Below are 24089 nucleotides of genomic sequence, written 5' to 3' on the forward strand. Positions count from 1 at the left end.
GTCACGCATTTGTGTGATAGTGAAACACTGATGTCTATTGAGGATGCACAAGACCGTGGAAGCCTCCAAAGACTGCCTTTCCTCCTGCAGCTATAACTAGTGATGGCTGGGGGCTTTAAAAAGTTTGACAGCGGTAGCTCTGACTTTTTTTATCAAGCTTTGTCAAGTGTAGGAAAGATAGATAAGACAAAATAGTCCATATTATTTATTTTTCTTTTGATTTGGTTGGAATTCCAGTGAAATTCCAACACAGTCTTTATGAGTATTTCATAAAGATTTTATTTAAATCTGTAAAAGAAATTCATCGTTTTTGGTAGAGGGGGTGGAAGGGGAATAGAGCCACTTGAAATAGTTTCACATTAATAACCAGAAATGGAAAAATAATCTTTAGCAGTCAGAAAAGAAATGTGATAGTCAGGAGTGTTGAAGTTACCAACCTAGCGAATATTATGTATATGAAACAAAATTAAAAAAATGTTTGATTTTCTGCAGGCTGGGGAATTATTAACATTAGCAGCCTGGAACACGTCCATGCTTGTCTCTTGCAGATCTGGGACACAGGTGGACAGGAGAGATTCCGGTCCTTGGTGTCTACTTTTTACAAGGGTTCTGATGGCTGCTTCTTGGTGTATGATGTAACAGATGAAGATACCTTTGTATGTCTTGAGCAGTGGAGAAAGGACTTTCTGAGCAAGCTACATGCACCGGTTACAGATTTTCCAATTATCGTTCTAGGGAATAAAGTTGACCTCACAGAGAGAAAGGTAGGCAACAAATAATATATTGCTTACCCGTCTTATTTATGCAATGAGACCTATTCTTTGTAGCCTGATCGCAGAATGAAGCTGATATGAGGCTGGATGCAAACAAAGATGTAATGTAGAAAAACAGAGAAACAGGGCAAAAAAGTTAAACAGAGAACAAAAACTGTAGACCAAACATCTAATGTTGTGAACTGTATGATTAGAAGGAATATGGTCAATAATTCAATAAAATATATCTTTCTAATTTCACTTAAAAAGGAAAATTTTACCCCCCATAAATGGGCTCCGAAATATAACAAGTGAAACAAGTCTTTGCTAAAAAGGTAGCAGAATTAGCTTCCCCAATTAAACTCACACTCATACAGGGTAATTCACTAAACTCCAAAACCATCCAATGCATAAACCGTTATCATAACAACTTTATCTAAATTAAGTTGTTATGGTGCCAGGAGGCCCCAGGTGCATTGTTACATTAATTACATTATTGGTTACAACTGCATGTCTGTTCATCCACCCATTGTAAAGCGCTGCGGAATTTGATGGTGCTTTATAAATAATAACATAATAATAATAATAATTAAGGGGTAAACCGTTCTCGGTTTAACCCCAGAGGTTGCATCCAGCGCCGATCTCAATGACCCCACATATGTAGCTTTTTTATGAATGGGTAGCTACTTATTGGCTGATAGCCAATCAATGGCACCCCATGCCAGACGGCACTCTGCGCTTTCTGTGACTTAGATTCAGAAGTTGGATGCCACATAGGCGACCTTGAGATTGTGCTAGAGGCAACCATTGGGGTTAAACAGTTTGAGAACAACTTAACCCCTCAAGATAAGAGTGCATCTACATCAAGTTGTTATGGTGACAGGAATGTTTCTGTAAGAAACCATTAGCGACGCAAAAGTTAACCATGCATAGATTGGACAGATTGATCTAGCCAGCCACCCCACTTAAAAGTAAAATAAAAAAAGTGTATGGAGGTCAATATAGCCCACAAATAACTACAAAGGAGGTTTCTAACCTCCCTTATGAACCCACCTGCCATTCAGCGGGTGGTGGCATATCAACCAAACAGCAGCCAGTTGCTGCTCACTGTAACTATAAATTAGTGACTGTCTAGCCACAGCTGCACAGTCTCTATTAAATAACAGGGGGTGACCTGCAGGTAAATAGTAAAATAGTACTTAAAATTATCATTCGCTTGCAAAACATAAGTTAACGAAACATAAATGTAAAGGCTTGGCCTGCAGTTGTGGGAGGGGCATGTTACCCTATTTAAACCCCCCTACTCACCTTCTTCCGTCCCGTACGTTTCCACAATTATTGGCATGCAAGAACAATACAGATATTTATTGCATTTTCTCCACTAGCATGTCTGTTGGGTGTAATATCCCTTTAAGGAGCCTTTCCTCTGTCTATTCGGAAACAGACACTGCTGTGGATTCCCGTCGGACTGGATTCTGTCTGCCTGTGGCATCATTCATGATCGTCTTCACTATAAATTGTTTCCTTGTCGTGTCATCATCATTTACATCATCTTCATCATCGTTTTCATTTTCTGTCTTTATACTAATGATTAATGAGTGTTTGTTATTATTTGCAATTCTAATTTTACACGGTTACACTTTTTTTTTTTTTTGGGTGGTTTTTGTTTTGTTTTTATTTTCACCTTTCTCCTCTTACCACCAAGTTGTGGTGCACTGGAATCCGGGTTGCAATGTTAAGCCACAATAGCAGAGTTGTGGTTTTTCTACTGAGCTGGTTTTGCCTTATTTTTCGGTTGGGTTATCAGTTCACCATACAGTGCATAAACACTTGCATACAGGGCATAAACACTTTTTAGCTTATAATGGTGTATTGGACTCGCTGTCTGACTTATCTATTTTAAATTATTATGGTCTAGGTGGGGTATTCACTAAACAACCACAACCACATTTGCCACGATCATATTTACTAACAGCAAATTTGTTTTTTGTTTTTTTTGTTTGTTTTTTTCATCCCACGATACATCCTAAGTTAGCTGCGGCTGGCTGTCAGGGTCGTAGGTGCCCACTAGTTGTAAACTCCTCCTGGCTTCTTCGCCTTAGGTTAGTGGTCCCGTGAGGCCAACACCCATCCTCATACTCGGAGGTACTACGCCCCTCGGGCCAAATCATAGTTAGTCGCCTCGCATTGTGACACAGAGAGGGCCTCACCTGTCACTCCCAGTCTATCTTATGTTTAACTGTCACCGAGAGGCCAACACCCCGCCACAACGTTCAGTTGCCGCGTTATCCCCTCGCGCCAATGCATAGATAGAGCCTCTCACGCCGCTTGGCATCTAGCAGGGCCTCACCTGTCACCAAACCTAGTTTTAATTGTTTCGCCTTTTGGCATTAGCTAGTTTGCCAGCACGCACACATACATTCACCCACACGCGCACATTGGGTCGATTATGCGCTGTTTATTCGTCTTGTTTTCTATTAGGTCTCCGCTGCTCGGTGACTGGCTTGGTTTTCTCCGCCTGAGCTATCTGGCTAGGTCTGGTACTCATCGCGCTGTGGCATTTCGGTTACTCCTACTCTCCCATAGCTGCCGCCATTCCCTGCGTTTTAGGGCCCGACCACGGACTGCCAGCCTTGTTAGCTCGTGGTCGTCATCTTTTTCACGTCTGGCTCTTTTTCCACACTCGCGGTGGTGTGTTAGGGCCTTCTTCCCCTTTTTGAGGCTCCTTCTTCGCGTATACCGATACTGTTCCTGTTGCTATATTGTCTGTGGTTTTTGGTTTTGCTTCTTTTGCCACCTCTAACTTGCATCAGCTCTACCTATCCGGTTTACAACCCCACATGTTGTACAGGTTTACCATTCATACGCAGTTTCATGTCCTCATACTATACTCAAGGCGTTTTAGGTTCCGTAAATTTCAAATTTACAGATTTCACATTAACATCCAAGTATCTCAACCTCTATCAGACCTATTAAATGCCTGACACTACGAACCGGGCATCAACTTTCAATGTAGGGCAATAGCTGCTTGATCCAAGGAAATTCTGACTGGCATTATAGGGGTCAAGAAGGAATTTTTTCCCAGCTTGTTGCAAATTGGCAGCGCTTCAAACTGGGTTTTTCGCCTTCTTTTGGATCAACCGTTTTTAAACACAAATGTCAGTAAGGCTGTACTTGGTGGGAACTAGTCACTTCAACTATGTAATCTAGTTTTTGAGCCGCTATACCTGCTTCCTCAGTTTTTGGGTATCACATACTTTCCCACAGCCACCACATCCTTCTTGTAGCATTATCTCAGGAAGTCTCACCTATCCATGCAGTCTATTGTTTACTTTCTCTACCCCCACACTTAGTCTACCCTAGAGGGCCAACACGTTTAACATACCTTACTTCCGCTTGCACAATCAAGAGTGCCGGTTAAAGCGCCGGGCAACTATTTACTTGCTTGGCAATTACCATATAGCTAGGCAATTAGGTTTTGTTGATTGTTTTCATTTCTGACAACTATCCAAGTTTTTTGCCCTCTTTTATTACAGGCCTACCACGACGTCGGTTCCGGCACACCCCAACCGACTTATTTCCCCTTTAATTCTTATACGGCCTTATTTTTTGCCCCTCACACAAATGTAAAGGCTTGGCCTGCAGTTGTGGGAGGGGCATGTTACCCTATTTAAACCCCCCTACTCACCTTCTTCCGTCCTGTACGTTTTTTAGCGACTTGCATGTCCCCACCCTCCACTCCCTCTCTATACTTTCATTACACCTCATGGGTGGGCCCTCTTTTATTACAGGCCTACCACGATGTCGGTTCCAGCACACCCCAACCGACTTATTTCCCTTTTAATTCTTATACGGCCTTATTTTTTGCCCCTCACACAATTATAAATGTATTTTTTAAACTTTAGTGACGTAAAAACACACTTTTATTAAGACAGGATGCGAGTATTATGCTTAAACTTACTTTACTACTCAAATTTCAGACAACCTAGAAATATTACAGTGTGAACAAACATGAAAGAGAAGCATATAAAATACAGGTAACTTGCAGGTATCCGGTTTATTAAATCCTCCAATCACAGCTAAACACAGAAACAAAGTCTTCTTTTTTGACTGCGAGGTTCTACATAAATGCAAATCAACAGACAGAAACCGTAACTCTAACTAATTTCTTGAGTGAAGAAAAACTTGTTGAAACAGGTGTGAAGAAAATTCTTGTTTGGAAAAAAACTATCCAATTATACTGAAAGGAAAGAAGAAATCGGCAAAAAACAAACAAACAACATGGCTAGTTAGTAATCAGTACTTCAGGTGTGCTAATAAAGTGGTGTGCTAGTACTAGCCGCATGTCTTAATAGAACTGGGTCTTTTTGTCGCTACAGTTAGATAAAGCTAAAATTTTACTGAAGACAGGAGGCCCATATTACGCTAGGTGAAAGCTAAAAAAAATCAGTTCACCTGGGGCGGAGTCAAGCTGCAGAGCGGAGAGGTTGCATGGCACTGCAGCTCCAGCGATTTAAACTAAAGATACCCTAACTTGACCAGAAAAAAAACCATCCAAAATGGCTAAAAAACTAAGCCACAGCAGCGGAATCAACATGGGACGCAAAAACAAGAAACAAAAGCCTGAACAGCCCAGACTTGGCCTCGACATCGGAGCCATGTGGAAGCAGGCATACGGAGCGACCGGGTCCAAAATGGCCGACTACCCAGACAACTACTCTGACCTGTCGGACGACTTCGACCAGGGAGAGGACACAAATAACACCCCCGGCCAACCGGCACCAACCTCCAAGCCCCTGAACCCTGATGATGCACCAGTCACAACAGTGGTGCTCAAAGCGCTGTTGGCAGGCCTACAGACCACGCTTTAAGCGGAAATGGCGGGCCTACGCACAGACCTCCAGGACATAACCAGGAGACTGGGCAACCTGGAAGACACTTCAGCCACCACAGTGACCCACATTGCCTCCATGCAACAGGAGATAAGGGGTTTACAAAGTAAAACAGAGGCTTATGAGTGGCGATTCGCCATACTGGAGGACGCACACAGAGCGACCAACTTAAAGGTACGGGAATACCTGACAATATGCCTGCGGAGGAACTACCACACTTTGTGCGACGACTCTTGGCAACGCTATTACCATCACGGCAAGCCAAAGCCATCAGCCTGGACGGCGTCCACAGAATCCCCAAACCGGGCAAAGCCACAACAGCGGCCTCCAGAGATACCATAATCCGCTTTCAGCGGAGGAAGGATAGAGCGGCAACCATGGCGGCAACAGGAAATCATGCCCAATACCTTTTTGAATCCATGTCACTTACCTTCTTTGCGGACTTATCTGGCAGTACATTGGCATGGAGAAGATCGCTCAAACCAATCACTACGCTCCTCCAGCAACGAGGCATAACATACAGATGGCGCCTCAACCGAACCCTGCTGATAACAAAGGGCAAGACCACCCATGAGGTTCATGACCTGCAGGGAGCACAGGACTTACTACCCAAGTTGGGCCTGCCTCAGGATGCCAGGCACCCCACGGCACAACCCGAGACCACCAAACCACAACACAGGTGGGACCCTGATAAAGCGAAAACGTTTGTTCCAAGACGTCCTGGACTCAGCCCCACTTCCGACAACCCACCGTGAAAGCTCCCAGAGACATAAAACTCACGACAAGTTCATGGCCGGGACTGACAGACCAAACCACAATAGTGGTAATGCACCACGATCCCACTGTCATCCTTACTCTGGTTATTTTGTTTGCATATTTTGTGTTGAATGCTTAGCCTAATCTACCAGTTTTGCCTAATGCTACATAACATAGTCTCCCCCAATGCCATGCTTCCAGAGGATGCCAGCTACCTACACGTACCACACCTACGCTTTTGCCACCCACTCGATCAAGCACCTCCCCCCGTCTGCCCTAAGCGGATACCAACCGACACATACTCCCAAACAGAGGACAGATAGGGGTATCTAACACCCAGCACCAGATACTTTACAAGCTACACACTCACCTGCGCAGCTACAACGGGGAAAATACACCCCATTACAACCACCTCATTCAACCCTCTAAATATCGGAACAGCTGATGACAAGCATAGCGGGGATTACTTTACGGCACATACATCAACTGTACAAACTCTACCGCCCAGCAGGACACACACCAAGTATCAATTGGTTTTTCCAAAGCCGCTGTCACATTCCAACTTTAAGCACACATAAGCCACCATAACACTGTTATTCATCTGCTTAACAATATGTACATATGAGTATTTTCAGCTTAAAAACCAACAATGTTCTTATCTTGCCTCATGCCGTTAGCATGTTTAAAAATACACTGTTTACAAATATACTGTTTACTAAGCAACTATCCTTAAATGTAAAAATTGTGCTAGATTATGCAAATACCTCAATGTTTAACTACTTATGCGTTGGAGGAATGCCTTTGGGGTACCTCACCACCGTCTGTTATAAGCATATGCACTAAAATAAAGAATAATAAAAAATAAAAAAATCAGTTCACCTAAAGCATGCATACTGACATAAGGGGCAGGTTTCAAATATATATTTTTTAGAGGTGGGTTCTAGAGACAAATCAGCCTCTTAGAGAATGTTATGACCACCTCCAGTTAGATATGCAATAGTAGCCATAGCTCATCTAGTAGAATGAGATCCAAACAGGGCGATATCAATACCCACTAGAAATATGATAGACTTTAACCATCTAGCAATAATAGGACTACAGGCTGGGAGATATGACCTATGAAAGGATATTAGGAGTGTAAAGAATTTGGGTTTCTAAATGGAGCTACTTTTGATTCAAAACACAATAACATGGCTTAGTTCAAATTTCAGAAATTTTAATGATACCTTTTCATTTTCTTCCCTAAGATTCTAGCACAGAAAGAACCAAATTAACATCCGAAGTATGTGGATACTTGGGGTGAGAGGGGTGTTTATCATAGTTACCTCTCATGAGCCTGCAAATTAGATAATGTCTTCCAAAAGGGAAATTATCAATATAGGCATGGTTGGCAGAAACAGATGATCTCTATACATTAATCGTACAATATGCTTTTCCTTGACCAGTGTGATTGATAAATAATTATTAAATCTTGAATGAGTGATATGTACAGGATCAAAACACCTTTTCAAGCATCAATCAAGACACATTTTCCAGGCTGATCGTTAACTGAACCTGGGACCTATGCTGCTGCTTAGTTGATTGTGAAAGGTCCCTGTGTATTGTTGATTCTCCAAAACCAACCTAGCTGCAAGAGTCAATTGACGATCCAAGACCAATGAATGACACTGTCTCTTGTGATTTTTAAGAAGATTCTCTCAGGATGGGTGGATCCAAGGAAAGTCTATGAAAAATTTCAGAAGATCCATGAACAGGGATTGGATTGGCCATAATGGGCTTATCAAAACCAGGGTTGCCATGCAATATTTCAAATGAGATAATACTTTGAGTTCATTGCAAACGGAGTAAAGCACAATATCTTCTGCTTGATAAATCTTGTAAGGAGGCTTTCAAGTTCAACACTTCTGGATCCGAACACCAGATTCTGATTAAATTGGCAATCTAAAAGTTACGTGAAAAGGTTTAAGTTGCATGGTCCCCACAACTGTTGTATTCTGATTAACAAGAGTTTGTGTAGTTTCCAGTTGCTTGGATTCTGGAAATGTCTGGAGTTCCAGTTCCCTACCACATTGGATAAGTATTCTGTCTTCAGAGTGATGTCTACATCGAAACAGAACTGCCTGAAATCTTTGCATAACTCTGATAGATCTTTGGATTTGGTGCCTCACAATCGATTTATATTTTGCAGAAATTTTGTCAACATGTAGAATGATGCAGCAATTGACTCTGTCCTTTCCCAGCCTTTTAGAATGAATGATCCTGCCAATAATTCCAGACAGTTTTTATGAAGATCTGATTCCTGCTGGGACCATTTCCCTCCTGTGGTGAGATCAGGCTCTCCAGCCAACTGGGCTGACATCTGATTCTACGATGATATCTGGAGAAAGTAAATCTGGGAAAATCGTCTTCCTATTCCATGCATCAATATGTTTCAACCTCCAAAGCATTTGTTCCTGTGCGTCTGTCGATACTGGAATCTTGTCTGAATAAGCAAGTCTCTGTTGCAAATGTCTTGCTTTCAAGTTGTCACGATTCGGGGAACCCAACACGCTAACACACACACAGACACACACACAGAAAGTGTGCAGTACCGGTCCTTAGAGTGGCCGGGCTAAGCACACACAGAATAGTCAGGAGACAAGCCGAGTAAGGGGAACCAGAAAACAGAATAACGATAAACAAGCCGAGGTCAAAGGGTAGGAGAAAGTCACAAAGTCAGTATAACAAGCCAGAGAGTACGTAACCAGAAAGCACACGTTCACAATCAATACTATAAAGCAAAGACCACAACAGGGCAGGGAGGAACAGGAAAGGTAAGTATTTAAACCAGAAGGTTAATTCTGATTGGCTAATTTCCAATCAGAATTAACAATCACAAGTGGGAGATATCTAAACCTCCCACTGTGATTGAGGCACTGTGCCTTTAATGCCGGGTCAGGTGACTGACCCCGGCGTGTAACAAATTGGCCGGTCTCCCAGCGTGCAGCGTCATGCATGCTGCCGCCGGGGGACCCGGAAGAAGACGCGGGCGGCACCCGTGGCTGGGAGGATGCCGCCCGCCGAACACATGGCAGGAAGGGGACCGCGGACGGCTGGCGGGTGAGTGCCGCGAGCGGATTGCAGCCTCCCCTCGCAGCCGCCCGCGGGATCCTGACACAAGTGCTTTGTGATGCTGAGGACCCGGAAATATATCTTGAATGGATGCAATAGAAGGCCCGCTATGCGTGCCAGAAGATAGACAGGAAATCTTCCTCAGAACCATCGTTATTTTTAAAAAAATTATTTCAAATTTCTTTTGCCGTAAATTGAGTTTGTGGGTTCGAATCTATCAGAACTACATGTATTACGAAGGAATCAAGAGCGACTTCTTCCTATTGATACAGAAACCTGTGTAAAAGAGGGATGGTCCAAGATAAATAGTCTGGATATTCTGAGACATAATAAGAATGTGATCGAGCTAAATAAGTAGTCAAACCCCTCTACTTTTCACATGTGCAACACTGGTTTCAGTAGCTTGGTGAAACACAAAGGCGCTAAGGAAAGACTGAACAGTAGACCAGTAAATTGCCTTTTTTTGGTTATTCCACAGGGACTGTTAACAGTGGCGTACTAAGGGGGGGGCGGGGGGCGGTCCGCCCCAGGTGCCATCCAGTAGGGGGGTGCCACACTCTGTCCCTCCTGCTGGTCGTCCTCTCCCTCGCGGCTCAGGCGCTCAGTGAGTGAGTCAGAGCACAGGGAGGGGATTCCCAGCCTGTGTTCTGAGTCATCACTGAGCACCAGGGATGCTGTTATGGAGTGTGCCAGCAGGGGGCGCAGAGCGTGCATTCTGCAAGATTTCTCCCCTGCGGCCACTCTGCCTGCACCTCCTGCACTGCCTGGGCTGGGATGGAGAGAAACAGCCCCTGAATCATGGTAAGACAATATTATTATTGTAAATTCACCCTCACCCCCTCCCTCAGTCACCCTGTCATCCCCCCTCAGTCACCCTGTCACCCCCCCCTCACCCTGTCACCCCCCCTCAGTCACCCTGTCACCCCCTCCCTCAGTCACCCTGTCACCCCCCCTCACCCTGTCACCCCCTCCCTCAGTCACCCTGTCACCCCCCTCACCCTGTCACCCCCTCACCCCCCTCAATCACCCTGTCACCCCCCCTCAATCACCCTGTCACCCCCTCAATCACCCTGTCACCCCCTCCCTCAGTCACCCTCTCACCCCCTCCCTCAGTCACCCTGTCACCCCCCTCAGTCACCCTGTCACCCCCCTCAGTCACCCTGTCACCCCCCCTCAGTCACCCTGTCACCCCCTCAATCACCCTGTCACCCCCCTCTCTGTCACCCTGTCACCCCCTCCCTCAGTCACCCTCTCACCCCCTCCCTCAGTCACCCTCTCACCCCCTCCCTCAGTCACCCTGTCACCCCCCCTCAGTCACCCTGTCACCAATCACCCCCCTCAGTCACCCTGTCACCCCCCTCAGTCACCCTGTCACCCCCCCTCAGTCACCCTGTCATCAGTCACCCCCCCTCAGTCACCCTGTCACCCCCCCTCAGTCACCCTGTCATCAGTCACCCCGTCACCCCCCTCAGTCACCCTGTCACCAGTCACCCCCCTCAGTCACCCTGTCACCAGTCACCCTGTCACCCCTCCTCAGTCACCCTGTCAGCCCCCCTCAGTCACCCTGTCACCCCCCCTCAGTCACTCTGTCACCAGTCACCCAGTCACCCTGTCATCCCCCCATAGCCACTCGGTCACCCTGTCACCCCCTCAGTCACCCTGTCACCCCCCTCAGTCACTCTGTCACCAGTCACCCCCTCCCCAGTCACCCTGTCACCAGTCACCCCCTCCATCAGTCACCCTGTCACCCCCCTCAGTCACTCTGTCACCAGTCACCCCCTCCCTCAGTCACCCTGTCACCCCGTCACTCTGTCACCAGTCACCCCTCCTGTCACCAGTCACCCCCTCCCTCAGTCACTCTGTCACCAGTCACACCCTCCCTCAGTCACCCTGTCACCCCCTCCCTCAGTCACCAGTCAACCCCTCCCTCAGTCACCAGTCAACCCCTCCCTCAGTCACCAGTCAACCCCTCCCTCAGTCACCCTGTCACCCCCTTCCTCAGTCACCAGTCAACCCCTCCCTCCGTCACCCTGTCACCCCCTTCCTCAGTCACTCTGTCACCAGTCACCCCCTCCCTCAGTCACCCTGTCACCCCCTCCCTCAGTCACCAGTCACCCCCTCCCTCAGTCACCCTGTCACCCCCTCCCTCAGTCACCAGTCAACCCCTCCCTCAGTCACCAGTCAACCCCTCCCTCAGTCACCCTGTCGCCCCCTCCCTCAGTCACCAGTCACCCCCTCCCTCAGTCACCAGTCACCCCCTCCCTCAGTCACCAGTCAACCCCTCCCTCAGTCACCAGTCAACCCCTCCCTCAGTCACCAGTCAACCCCTCCCTCAGTCACCCTGTCACCCCCTTCCTCAGTCACCAGTCAACCCCTCCCTCAGTCACCCTGTCACCCCCTTCCTCAGTCACTCTGTCACCAGTCACCCCCTCCCTCAGTCACCCTGTCACCCAGTCACCCCCTCACTCTGCCACCAGTCACCCCCTCCCTCAGTCACCAGTCACCCCCCCTCAGTCAATCTGTCCGTCACCCCCTCCCTCAGTCACCCTGTCACCCCCTCCCTCAGTCACCCTGTCACCCCCTCCCTCAGTCACCCTGTCACCCCCTCCCTCAGTCACTGTCACACCCTCTTTCAACACCCCTGCCCTCTCTGCCATATACACCACCGCCATATACACCCCTGCCTTGTCATAATATCCTCCCTGCTATAAACCCACTACCTGGTCATAATTCTCACCCTGTCACCCCCTCAGTCACCCTGTCACCCCCCTCACCAGTCACCCTGTCACCAGTCACCCTGTCACCAGTCACCCTGTCACCAGTCACCCTGTCACCCCCCCTCAGTCACTCTGTCACCAGTCACCCTGTCACCCCCTCCCTCAGTCACCCTGTCATCCCCCCATAGCCACTCGGTCACCCTGTCACCCCCTCAGTCACCCTGTCACCACCCCCCTCAGTCACTCTGTCACCAGTCACCCCCTCCCCAATGCTTACATTGAAACATGGAAGCACTGCTCCATGCTACATACATTCAAAAAAATTGTGGGTGTTTTGTACATTTTAAAGTGCGGGGGGGTGCCAAAACTAGGACCCGCCCCGGGTGCCATATGCTCTAGGTACGCCCCTGACTGTTAAACAGATTGATGATAGGAACCATCTTTTAAATTCATCTTGAACAAAAGTTATAAAGAACAACCTCATCTGGCCCTCCCCAAAATTTTGCAGTTAAAAACTTTCTTTGAGGAACAGCTTAGCTTTATACAACGAGGAAAAAAACCTCCCAAATACTTGCTAATATATCTAAAAAAGTTGTCTCCAAACAAGAGGCCACCTGCTGAAGTTTCTGGTTATTCAGTAGGACAGCTTGTCTCATTTCTGATGCTAACCCTCCCAAAAGGCAAAAACTCTTTGGATCCATCCTCTTAAAATGTGGACATCAGCAGATTTACATTTTGTAAAAGCTCTTTCAGGATGGACAATTTTAGCTAAAAGTACCACCTAATCTAAAAGTCTGTCCAGGCAGCTCTTAAATAAGCAGTGTATCCATTCTTCTGTCCCGGATTAAACTATTATAGGATCTAAACCCAACATACATCATGCTTTGTTGGAAATAGAAGGTCTAGGGCATTCAGCCCGATATTTATTTAGAGAAATTTGGTATAAAAGTTTTGTATGTAATGTTCAATAAATTTCAAGACATGGGAAATAATATTCATATCAAAGGCATCTTCCTCAGCTACTTCCTCGCTACTAGAAGTGTTGTATGAAACAGGCTTTGGTCTTTGAGAAGTTTTACCACTTGATAATACATGCTCCCGGGAAGAGGGCTGGATAAATGATTGTTAGGCACACTTTGTAGATCAGCTTGTGATAGGACAGAAGGTATACTTTGTATTTGGTTCAGTTGCGCAAAGCTTAGATTTTAAACCGGACACCGATTGCATCTGCTGATTGGAGCAGATTTAATCAGATTGGCCAAATTCTGATTAGAATCAGAATTGCCATTCTGGTCTGAATTCTGACATTTTCCCCAAATTGTGTCCATTCAGACCAAATCGGGTGTTTAGTGCATTACCTTGATATTACAGGGAATACAATAGATCAGTGTTTCCCAAACCAGTCTTTAACACCCACCAATAGTGATGTCGCGAACATAAAATGTTCTGTTCGCGAACTTCCGCAAATGTTCGCGAACGGGCGAACCGCCATAGACTTCAATAGGCAGGCAAATTTTAAAACCCACAGGGACTCTTTCTGGCCACAATAGTGATGGAAAAGTTGTTTCAAGGGGACTAACACCTGGACTGTGGCATGCTGGAGGGGGATCCATGGCAAAACTCCCATGGAAAATTACATAGTTGATGCAGAGTCTGGTTTTAATCCATAAAGGGCATAAATCACCTAACATTCCTAAATTGTTTGGAATAACGTGCTTTAAAACATCAGGTATGATGTTGTATCAATCAGGTAGTGTAAGGGCTACACCCGCTTCACAGTGACAGACCAAACTCCCCGTTTAACGCACCACAAACAACCTCAAACAGTCCATTTGCACAACCGCAAACTCCCCATTTGCACAAGGTTGGATACCAAGCTAGCCATGTCCCGTTCCTTGTCCTCACTGATGTCATTGAAGGTCTCTTCCTCCACCCAGCCACGTACAACAACAAGGGTCCCCGAAAGGTGACAACAAGCCCCCTGTATTTTTTTTTTTAACTGTACACTACTGTTACACCAGATTTGAGTTGCACTGGTATGACACTGTGCCCTGGCAGGCCCTGAAACGCACACGTGTGAAGGAAACTGACTGCTATCATATTACAGTCAAAAAAGTTTTGTTTTTTTTAAATGCAAGCTATTGTGACACCAGATGTGAGTGGTGGCACTGGGACCACCTTAAACATATTGAATATCGCTAAAAATCATGATCACTATATACTTTCTCTACAAACCTCTAAAACGAACCAAACTACTCATCCATCCGCTATACCACTTTATCCCACCTAGAACTAGTGCCCAGTTAAAATTTTGACTCTTACTTACCCACACTCAGTCATGCCACACACATTTCACCACTATTCTCACTGAATCCCTCTGACTACGGCTAAATTCATCTTCTACATCAGAACACTACTCCTGAGATTGGGTTGTATCCATGTCTCGGGTCTTTCATTTAGAATAGGGGCAGCTTCGGTCTCCTTCAACACTGACACTCCAGTGCATATTATTAAAAGATTGGGCAGATGGAAATCCTCAGTCTACAACCGATATATTCCTCATCCCGAGAAAGAAATGAGGAAAGCTTTTAAAAGTTTGTAAATTTGATGCAATAAGTGTGTTTTTCTTTAATACCTTTTCACCCTCTTTGCATAAACCCGATTTACATATATTTTTCTAATATGTTTCTGAACATATATATTATATTATTCACTCACTCATTCACTCTCTGGGCCGGCCTAAGACATCATGCTGCCTAGGTCCAACGATAAATGACTATGGGGGATAATGTATAATAAACACAGGTTACTGGCTATGGGAGGATAATGTATAATAAACACAGGTTACTGGCTATGGGAGGATAATGTATAATAAACACAGGTTACTGGCTATGGGAGGATAATGTATAATAAACACAGGTTACTGGCTATGGGGGATAATGTATAATAAACACAGGTTACTGGTTATGGGAGGATAATGTATAATAAACACAGGTTACTGGATATGGGGAGGATAATGTATAATAAACACAGGTTACTGGCTATGGGAGGATAATGTATAATAAACACAGGTTACTGGCTACGGGGGGGATAATGTATAATAAACACAGGTTACTGGATATGGGGAGGATAATGTATAATAAACACAGGTTACTGGCTATGGGGGGATAATGTATAATAAACACAGGTTACTGGTTGTGGGGGGATAATGTATAATTAACACAGGTTACTGGCTATGGGGGAGATAATGTATAATAAGCACAGGTTACTGGCTATGGGGGGATAATGTATAATAAACACAGGTTACTGGCTATGGGAGGATAATGTATAATAAACACAGGTTACTGGCTATGGGGGGATTATGTATAATAAACACAGGTTACTGGCTATGGAGGATAATGTATAATAAACACAAATACAAAAAAAAATAAAAAAAAAAAATGAATGCAGCTTCAGAATTAATCTAAATTGTATGCTGTCTAGGAGGTGGGAGGGTCTGGGAGGTAGGGTCTGCTGCTGATTGGCTGGAATGTGTCTGCTGACTGTGAGGTACAGGGTCAAAGTTTACTCAATGATGACGAATAGGGGGCGGACCGAACATCGCATATGTTTGCCGTCCGTGGCGAACGCGAACAAGCTATGTTCGCCAGGAACTATTCGCCAGCGAACCGTTCGGGACATCACTACCCACCAACAGATTTTAGCAATATCTCCTTTAGAATAAAAACGGAAAATACATAAATCCTGGACTTTTAATGGACCATGAAGACTAGTTTGGGAACCACTGCAATAGGTTATAGTTTGAGATAATTACTATTATTTCATTATTAGAGGGCACTATTACCATTCATACTAAAACTCTCCTAAGTAGTGTGCACAGAAAAATATTTACATTAAAGAGGTAGATTAATGTCCTAGGGACCCAGTGAATTATGTGCCCCAATTCTAACTGTAAAAAGGTTAAAAACGTCTGGTAATATAGCACAAGCCCTGTTAGGTAGCCTATATCTTAATCAGATTCTCTACAACATTGCTAAGGAGTACCTTGGAACAAGATAAGATTATATTACCAGAACAGTCCATAAACAAACAATTATATACAGTGTTAACCAGTGCTACTCATCATACATGAATTAAATAAAATATTAAAAAAGTAAAACCGACGTGTGTTTTGATGCTATTTAATGTATCTTCGTCAGGATGTTTATAGCTCAGAAATTCTCGTTGGGATTATTTTATTACTATTATATAATGATAACAGGGCGCTCTACTGGGCAGGTTTATGGTGATACTCTTTAACTATTATCTATTATATTCCCTTCAATATGAGTTTGTAAAGTTCAGTTGGGAAGCCAATTCCTCCGCTTTTTTAATAAACGCTTGGTTCACTTGGTATAATTTGGAGCCCACTTTTCTTTTGATAAAATTCTCTCTTTTAAGTGGAAATTAATAAAGATATCCTTTCCTTCTAACAAGACCATTCATGTTAGTTTTTGGTCTGAAGTCTTTTTTTCTCTGTCTGGCTCTGTATAGTTTTGGTTAAGCCCTTTTTAGGGAATAAGTGACTAGCGACCTCAAAACAACAGCTACTTTGCTCTTGAAGTGTCAAATCTGTACTTATGATTAAGTGCTTATACAGGCATGAAATATGTAAGGTGAAATAATGGTATGTTTGCACTTTATGGGCTATTGTAATTGTTGGATTTTGGCATTATTGCATGAAAGTAGTGCCCTGGCGCCCTTACAGTGCAAGTAGTCGAATCGTTTAGTAAGGGTTTTACTTTCTACCTGGGGTGCAGCTCTCAGCCTCCTGGAAAGATTTATTGAGCTAAGCCCAACCCGATTGTTCACGGCCAATGAGCCAAGTCCTGTACCTCCAGGTTAGCTGACGCCTAGTGGACCTCAAGTACTGAATATAATAAACTCTAGTTACATAAGGGACTTAAAGTTGCTTCTGTTACCACATCCACTACAGCATGCTATAGTAGTTATGGTGCTTGGAGTGTTTCTTTATCCTAATATACAGATATATTTTTTTTATTGTAGTTCTAATCTTAATATGGTCTTCAGGTGCTCTTTGTTGAATTCTCTCATAAAAATGTAATATTGCTTGGTTTTCTCTCTCAAATGTCTTAATTTTGTAGCCTGTCCAATCTGATACTGTGGAAAAAAGCTTAACTTTGAAAATGTTTGTGATTTAAAAGTGGATAGTCTGTTTTTATTTTTTCAGCTGAAAATGCACGCGACTTGAAATTCTACAAACAATTTTAATGTGCCATATCATTTCACAGTTGGCTTATTTATATATGTACCAGAACCTGAACAGAGCCAACGCCATGCTAATGAGACTCACAAGGTCGAAAATGCAGTCCATTGCTGGTTTCTGGTCACTGGTCCTTTTGGATCATAACCCATTCTATGGTTTAAAAAAAATCTGTTTAAGACAGCTTCCATTGCTAAGGATGCCTGCAAAAATGCAGACTAAAACATAATGCCTGTCTGTGCTCATTTGCAAGCTGGGATCTCTGGAATAGTTGTGGAAACATTCTGTGCACAAGAAGGACTTTCCAAAGTCCAATTTGAGATATGCAAGTCATGCACAATTAATAATGTTTCATATTTGCACTGTGGGTAATTACATTGTGTTTGACCTCACCACAAGCTTTTTGGCACCTTATTTATATTAATAATGAAATTATACATTTTGGAAATAGGGTGTAAAATAAGACAGCCCATAGTAAATTGGTTGATAAATAAAATCTAATTAAAAAGCAAGCAAGTCAACTCTTCATCAACATAAATATATACTTTTATATTCAAACAGTATAATTTGAACAATGTGTAACAAGGTATAATTTTGACATACAGGTGTCGAAGGAATCTGCAGTCTCCTGGTGCAATCAGCGGTCCATTTCCTATTTTGAAGTCAGTGCAAAACTCAATATTAACGTGGAACTTGCATTTGAGACGCTTGCCAAAAAAGCCTTATTACATGTAAGTCAAATGGAATACAGTCGTCTTTTTTGGTTTTGCCCGCTAGAGAGAGCTCACTCATAGCCACTGCTATAACTGGCATATGAATTTCTCAGGCAAGTCCTGGTACCCACAAATAAGCCTCTTCCACGGCCTCTAATATATATTCAGCTCATCATTTGAGCTATTGATAAATGAGCAGCAGCTGGTACATCAATGCATCTCTAAAGACACACAGAGAGTTGAGTTGTGCTCTGCTAGAATTGTGAATGTATGACAATAGCTACTGAGCTCAGCAGATGTCACCTTAACCCCTTAAGGACACATGACATGTGTGACATGTCATGATTCCCTTTTATTCCAGAAGTTTGGTCCTTAAGGGGTTAAATGAAGGTGTTTGTGTATGCTGCATCGTGAACTACCTCAGGTATACGAGGATATCAGCATCACAGAGCAATTTCTGCATGTTACAGTTCTTGTTCAGTTTACCAAGCCATGAGTGACATTGAGCCAGTGTTTCCCAACACAGTCCTTAACCCACTGTCCAAATAAAATAAATAATTAAAAATCACCTTATAATAGATATACACCCAATGAAACCATGCATATATTTTTGTATGCATTTTTTGGGGGTATATGTAAAAACAGCTTGCAAAAGCTGCAGACCTCTTGTCTGAAGCATTTGCAAACCCTCCACTTCTAGCCCCACCCAGAATTTCTTTGACTGTCCAATCACAGAGAAGTCTTTGCAAGGCAAGTGCTCTGAGCAACTGGTTGTCTCCATTGAGCAAAGCAAACCAGAAAATAATCAGGACCAATTGTCTAATTGACAGCTGGTGGTTAGTATAAGGTTAATTAATAAAAGTGCCAATTTCTATTGAAATCTGCACTTTTTGTAAAATGAAAAAGGGGACACATGCTTTACACACAAAGGACTTCAGCAAGCTAAACTACTTTAGAGGTCCGCCTTGAGTTCAGATTAAGTTTTTTTTCTGCATTGAACAGAATTGGGAAATGCCTAAATCCTGGCCTGTTGGTGTTCCTTGGGAATCAGAGTAGCAATCTGTCTTTGGTAGCTACCACAATTTAACATTTTGGGTATTACCCACTTCTGTTCCTGCGTGGGTACACAGAAATTAACATTTCCCTCTGCACCTCTGAGAGATCATCCTTCCAATATCTTCAATAAACTCATGGGGGTAGCCTTTTCAAAGTGTGTAAAAGGTTAGGCGTCACCAATGGACTGTGCCTGCAGGTTTCCTTGACAATGGCTTCACATTTAGTACCTTAGAAAACATTTGATAAGAGAACACTGAAGACTGAGGAATGAGGAATCATATCTCTGTGGTCTTCGACAGATCCGAACCAGGAACTGTTCAATTCTGTTTAGGGTGGCCAGAGCCTTTGTAGGGATGCTTGGATTACATTTGTACTGCCCCACAGCTTGTGTTGCATGACAACCAATCATTTATTATTTATTTATTTTTATTAAAAAGTTGGACTACACTGTACTAAACGAATAGCTTTGTGAGAGTCTGGATAAGTGTGAATAAAAACCGATTGAATGCATAGAATGTTATATTTATATTAACAGTACTGTGTCGTATAAATACCATTAACATGACCCATCTCCTATTACAGTACTGGGAGGCGAGAGAGAGCTACCTGGTCGATTCCATCAAACTAACTCCTGTAGATGATTCCCCGCATGGTAGTTGCTGCTGACGGAATGTTCCAGAGACTTGTTTTGAAAGAGGATCTTCTTGTCCCTTCAGACCTTGAGGAGCGCACAGTGGCCAGTGGAGATAAAAACGTGCCTCTTTTAGTGGAAAGAATCTCTTATAGTTGATTTTTTTCAAATATACTGTAAAGTGGCCTTCCGTCACCAAAAGACTTTGGATCAAGTTTCTGCTGCGTCCGTAATGTTTACTTTTAAGGAACGATAAAAAATTCCTTTATTTACATTTTGCACAGTTGCCAAACTTCCTTGCTAGCCGTGGACTAAACTAAAATAATGACTTTTTGAATAAGTACATTGGAAAATACTGTAACAGCAAATGCTCTTTTCTCAATGCTTAAGCATCACTGCACATGCAATCAGGGTAGTGCATTTTCCATTTTATTCCATATGCAAACCAGAGTTTAGTAAAAAAAATATTGAATTTTACCCTCCATTTTAAAGGTCGATTTTCAGTACACTACAATTCAGTGTTTAGTAGATTAACCCCCCAAAACTCACTTTCATTATTGTTTTAGTTTCTAACACTACTGTAATTTTAGTCTTTGCATCCACTACTTCATCCATTGTTTAATACTGGCTATAATATTCATATAGTCATACTTAGTTTGGTTGCATGCATTACAGAGTTATTCCTGAAGTAAGAATTTATGGTGAATGCAAACTAAATTGCACACTTAAGGTCAAAATAGCCAAACTGGAAAAATCCTATAAGTCAGCTATGCTCTCAGTTTGGCTACTCTTGCCTTAAAGGAACACAAACCTGTATTCCTGACCCTATAATGCTAAAAACACCATCTGGTCCCGCCTTGCCTCCCTAAACATAGTACAATCTTACTTTATTCCAGTCTACTGTTGCTGGCTTTGCCCCCTGATCTGCCTGCTTGGCTTTCATCATCAGAAGTGGTGATCTGAGCCATTCACATTGCTTACACATAGGGGAGCATTATATTGGCTGATAATGTCAAGGAGGCAGATCATGAGCAGAGCCAGTACAAGCCAAACACAGACCTGGCCAATCAGCATCTCCTCATAGAGATGCTTTAAATCAATGAATTTCTATGAGGAAAGTTTAGTGTATGCAGAGGGTGGAGGCACTGAGTGTGTGCAGAACTCCCCAGGAAGCACCTCTAGATACCATAGGAGATATCCATAGGCTTTACACAGTATTTACAGCAAAAGGCCTAAAGGTAATGATTCTACTCACCAGAACAAATTCAATAAGCTGTAGTTGTTCTGGTGACTATAGTGCCCCTTTAAATTTAAAATTCTCTTTGAATTTAATACTCACTCAAATGAATAACCCTGTTAACGTCAATATCTGAATTTGTATGTGTTTTGTGTTATGATATATTTGTATCATCTGCTACTTTTCTGTTTTTTATTGTATAGAGAAGTTATTTTAGACTTTGTTTTATTTTATTGTCATAAAAAAATGTACTAATAATTTTTGAAGGCAGTATAAAAAAGAGACTGCAATTCAAAATCAACACAAACATCGTTAAACAATTAATTAAACTGCTCAGTGAACAAAATAATATGGAAATGCAATACATAAGTGGCTCTGAATTACCAAAACGAGAGAAAAATAGTTTTGGGAGGAGATAGAGGGTTAAAGGATGAGCAAATTTGTTTGGGGAAAAAGTGCAACGATGTAGTCTATATTTTAGTTTCAGCTTGGTTGAAAAAGTGAAGGTTTTTGCAATACAAACTCTTGTACACTAGTTCACATGTAAAATATAAGTAACACGTTTTTAAAGCTCGATTGGTGGGTAGTCATTGGGGAGTCCAAATGCTTTGATGTCCAAATGTTTAACACCCCTAAAATATTTTTACATAGTATTTGAAAATGCTTAAAGTCTCACTACATGCTGAGGTATCACCGCAGCCTCTTGGATACCTGGAGGAAAATTGTTGGTATATTAAATATATATATTTTTTTTAAACCTGATTTTTTTAAATTTTGTAATATGTCCTAGAAAAAAAATGAGATGAGGAGAGGATACAAAAGGCAAAAAGGAAGGGAGGGGAGGGAAGGGGAAGGGAAAAACAGTTGGCACAAATATCGGTACATATATATATATATTATATAATTGGTACAGTAGCAGTAGTACAAGAATTATGTAAATATGCAAGAAATAGTTGTGGTTGTCATTAAAAGAAGGAGAAAAATGTAAGCTTGAACAGTTTTGTTGATACGGGTAGGAGTAATATAACAGCGATATAATAAAGTATTTTTGTGGTATTCAATGTGATTACAATAAGATGTAAAATTGTTGACTGTATTAGTGAGCCTATAGCTATCAGTTGAGTAATGTTGCCAGGAGTGTTCCCCTTAGGTGCTGCTCCCTGCCTCCTTGCAGGGCTTTAGCTGATCACTCTCAGGTAATGGGCTTAGCTCAGGCAGAGTTCTTCTTGTTTTCAGATCCAAAGAGAAGGAGTAGGCAGCATTTCTTGGTGGACTCCAGGTAAGAACCATTCTGAAACCGATTGACAAATTACCATGGGGGGCTCCCAGCTAATTCTGAGCATCATAACCACTACTGCACCTGTTGTGGTTTTGGTGCTTGGAGTATTCCTTAACACATAAGGAAGACAACCTGCAATAAAAGCAAATGTATGAAAACGCATTATTTTCAACTTTTAACAAATATTAAACATTAATCAAAAAGTAGTGACTGTTTATTACGGACTCTTGATTGTTTTTATTGTCTATTTTATTTTTATTATTTATTTATTCCCTCCACTTTCTCTGCTGCTTCAAAATTGGAATTGTGCTTCATTTTCCACACTGCCTTCCAGTTCCACTGAGAGTGGAGATATGCCTAGAACATCTTTATGTTTGTAAGTGCAATCAATAAATGTATTTTGTATATTTCCTACATACTTCACCATGTATGGTTCTCTTTATTGATTTCTTTGAAGACATTCACCTATTTGGATCTCATATATTTGGATCTACTATCAAGTTTTACACTTCATATACCCCAAGGGGGTGAGAGGCCTGATTTTCACCTTTGTTTGTGAGTTTATTATCAACATCACAATGTCACTAAGATTATTTACGGTGTTATGCTATGATTTGTACTTTTTATCATTTTAGATTCCATCATATTCTTATATAGAATATTTCTACTCTGGTTATATTTCCAGGTTGTATATTATACATTGTATGCTTATTGAATGTGGTTTCCACTTTGTTGTTTCTTGTTTTACTATTTTGGGTGATTAGTGAGGTTCACCCTTTCAATTTAGCAGATCTATTATCTGTGGTTAGTTTGTATACTACTCTTTTTCACTTTGTTTATTAAGCTATGTCTGTTATCTGTGGAAATTCCAAAAGGTAGTATAGTTCAATGTGCAATATGTGAGTAGTCAGTTAGGTATTTATAATCAGGTGTGAAAAATAATGCATTAAAGAGCTATAATGGTGTCAAAAGTTCAGAACTCTTCTAAAAATGTCTGTTATCTTCTGTTTGCTGTGATGTAAAGTCAGGAATGCAGTATTGTATTACTTTTCTTTTAATTGTTAAACTTAGCCCAGAACTGATAAGCTCCAACACAGAGTTATTGACTCCTTTTAGAGTCATGCGCTGTCCCGGTATAATTTGTAAAATATCCTAGAAGCAGCCCATACTTCCAGATTTTCCTTGCAGGAGAGTACAGTTTACTCTTCTGACCAAAGCAGACCACAGTCTTGTATTGACCAAGCTTTGGCTGAATAGAGCTTTTAGTGGCACAGGTGCCCAAGTGGGCCTATGTAAAGCAGTTTGACAAATCACACTGGAATGGCACCAGGGAACTCCTGGCACCATAACCACTACAGAGAGCTGTAATGCTTATAATGCTCGGAGAGATCTTGATGCAGACCTAATTCACTATATCTATTATAGTGAACCATATTTGTCCTGATCCAGGTTATCTATGCATGCTAGCTGAATAAACCACAAGCAGGCACAGAATTTAGATAAATTACATAAAAACAGCTTGCTCCGAATTTTCAGGAGAGGGGGTTAATTGAAAAAAAATGGCAGCGTTACCAGGGACAACCAGTGGCGGATCCAGGGGGCGGGCAACGGGGCAATTTCCCCCCCGGGAAAATTGACGGTCTCCCTCTCCCCTGCCAGCCCTGCAATGTGCCTGTGGACCG

General features: G+C 42.6%; 1 protein-coding gene across 1 annotated transcript in view; it reads left to right on the forward strand.

Annotated features, from left to right (window-relative positions):
- The window catches only part of RAB7B (RAB7B, member RAS oncogene family), a 38038-nt gene extending 16737 nt beyond the window's left edge, over positions 1-21301 (forward strand). The window contains exons 4-6 of the mRNA XM_063444354.1: positions 549-764; positions 18097-18222; positions 19843-21301. Of these exons, the coding sequence (XP_063300424.1) occupies positions 549-764; positions 18097-18222; positions 19843-19926 (426 nt within the window). The 3' untranslated portion in view covers positions 19927-21301. The remainder of the gene's footprint in view (positions 1-548; positions 765-18096; positions 18223-19842) is intronic.
- Positions 21302-24089: the final 2788 nt, after the last annotated feature.

This window comes from Pelobates fuscus, chromosome 1, assembly GCF_036172605.1.
Source record: "Pelobates fuscus isolate aPelFus1 chromosome 1, aPelFus1.pri, whole genome shotgun sequence".
Taxonomy (NCBI): Eukaryota; Metazoa; Chordata; class Amphibia; order Anura; family Pelobatidae; genus Pelobates; species Pelobates fuscus.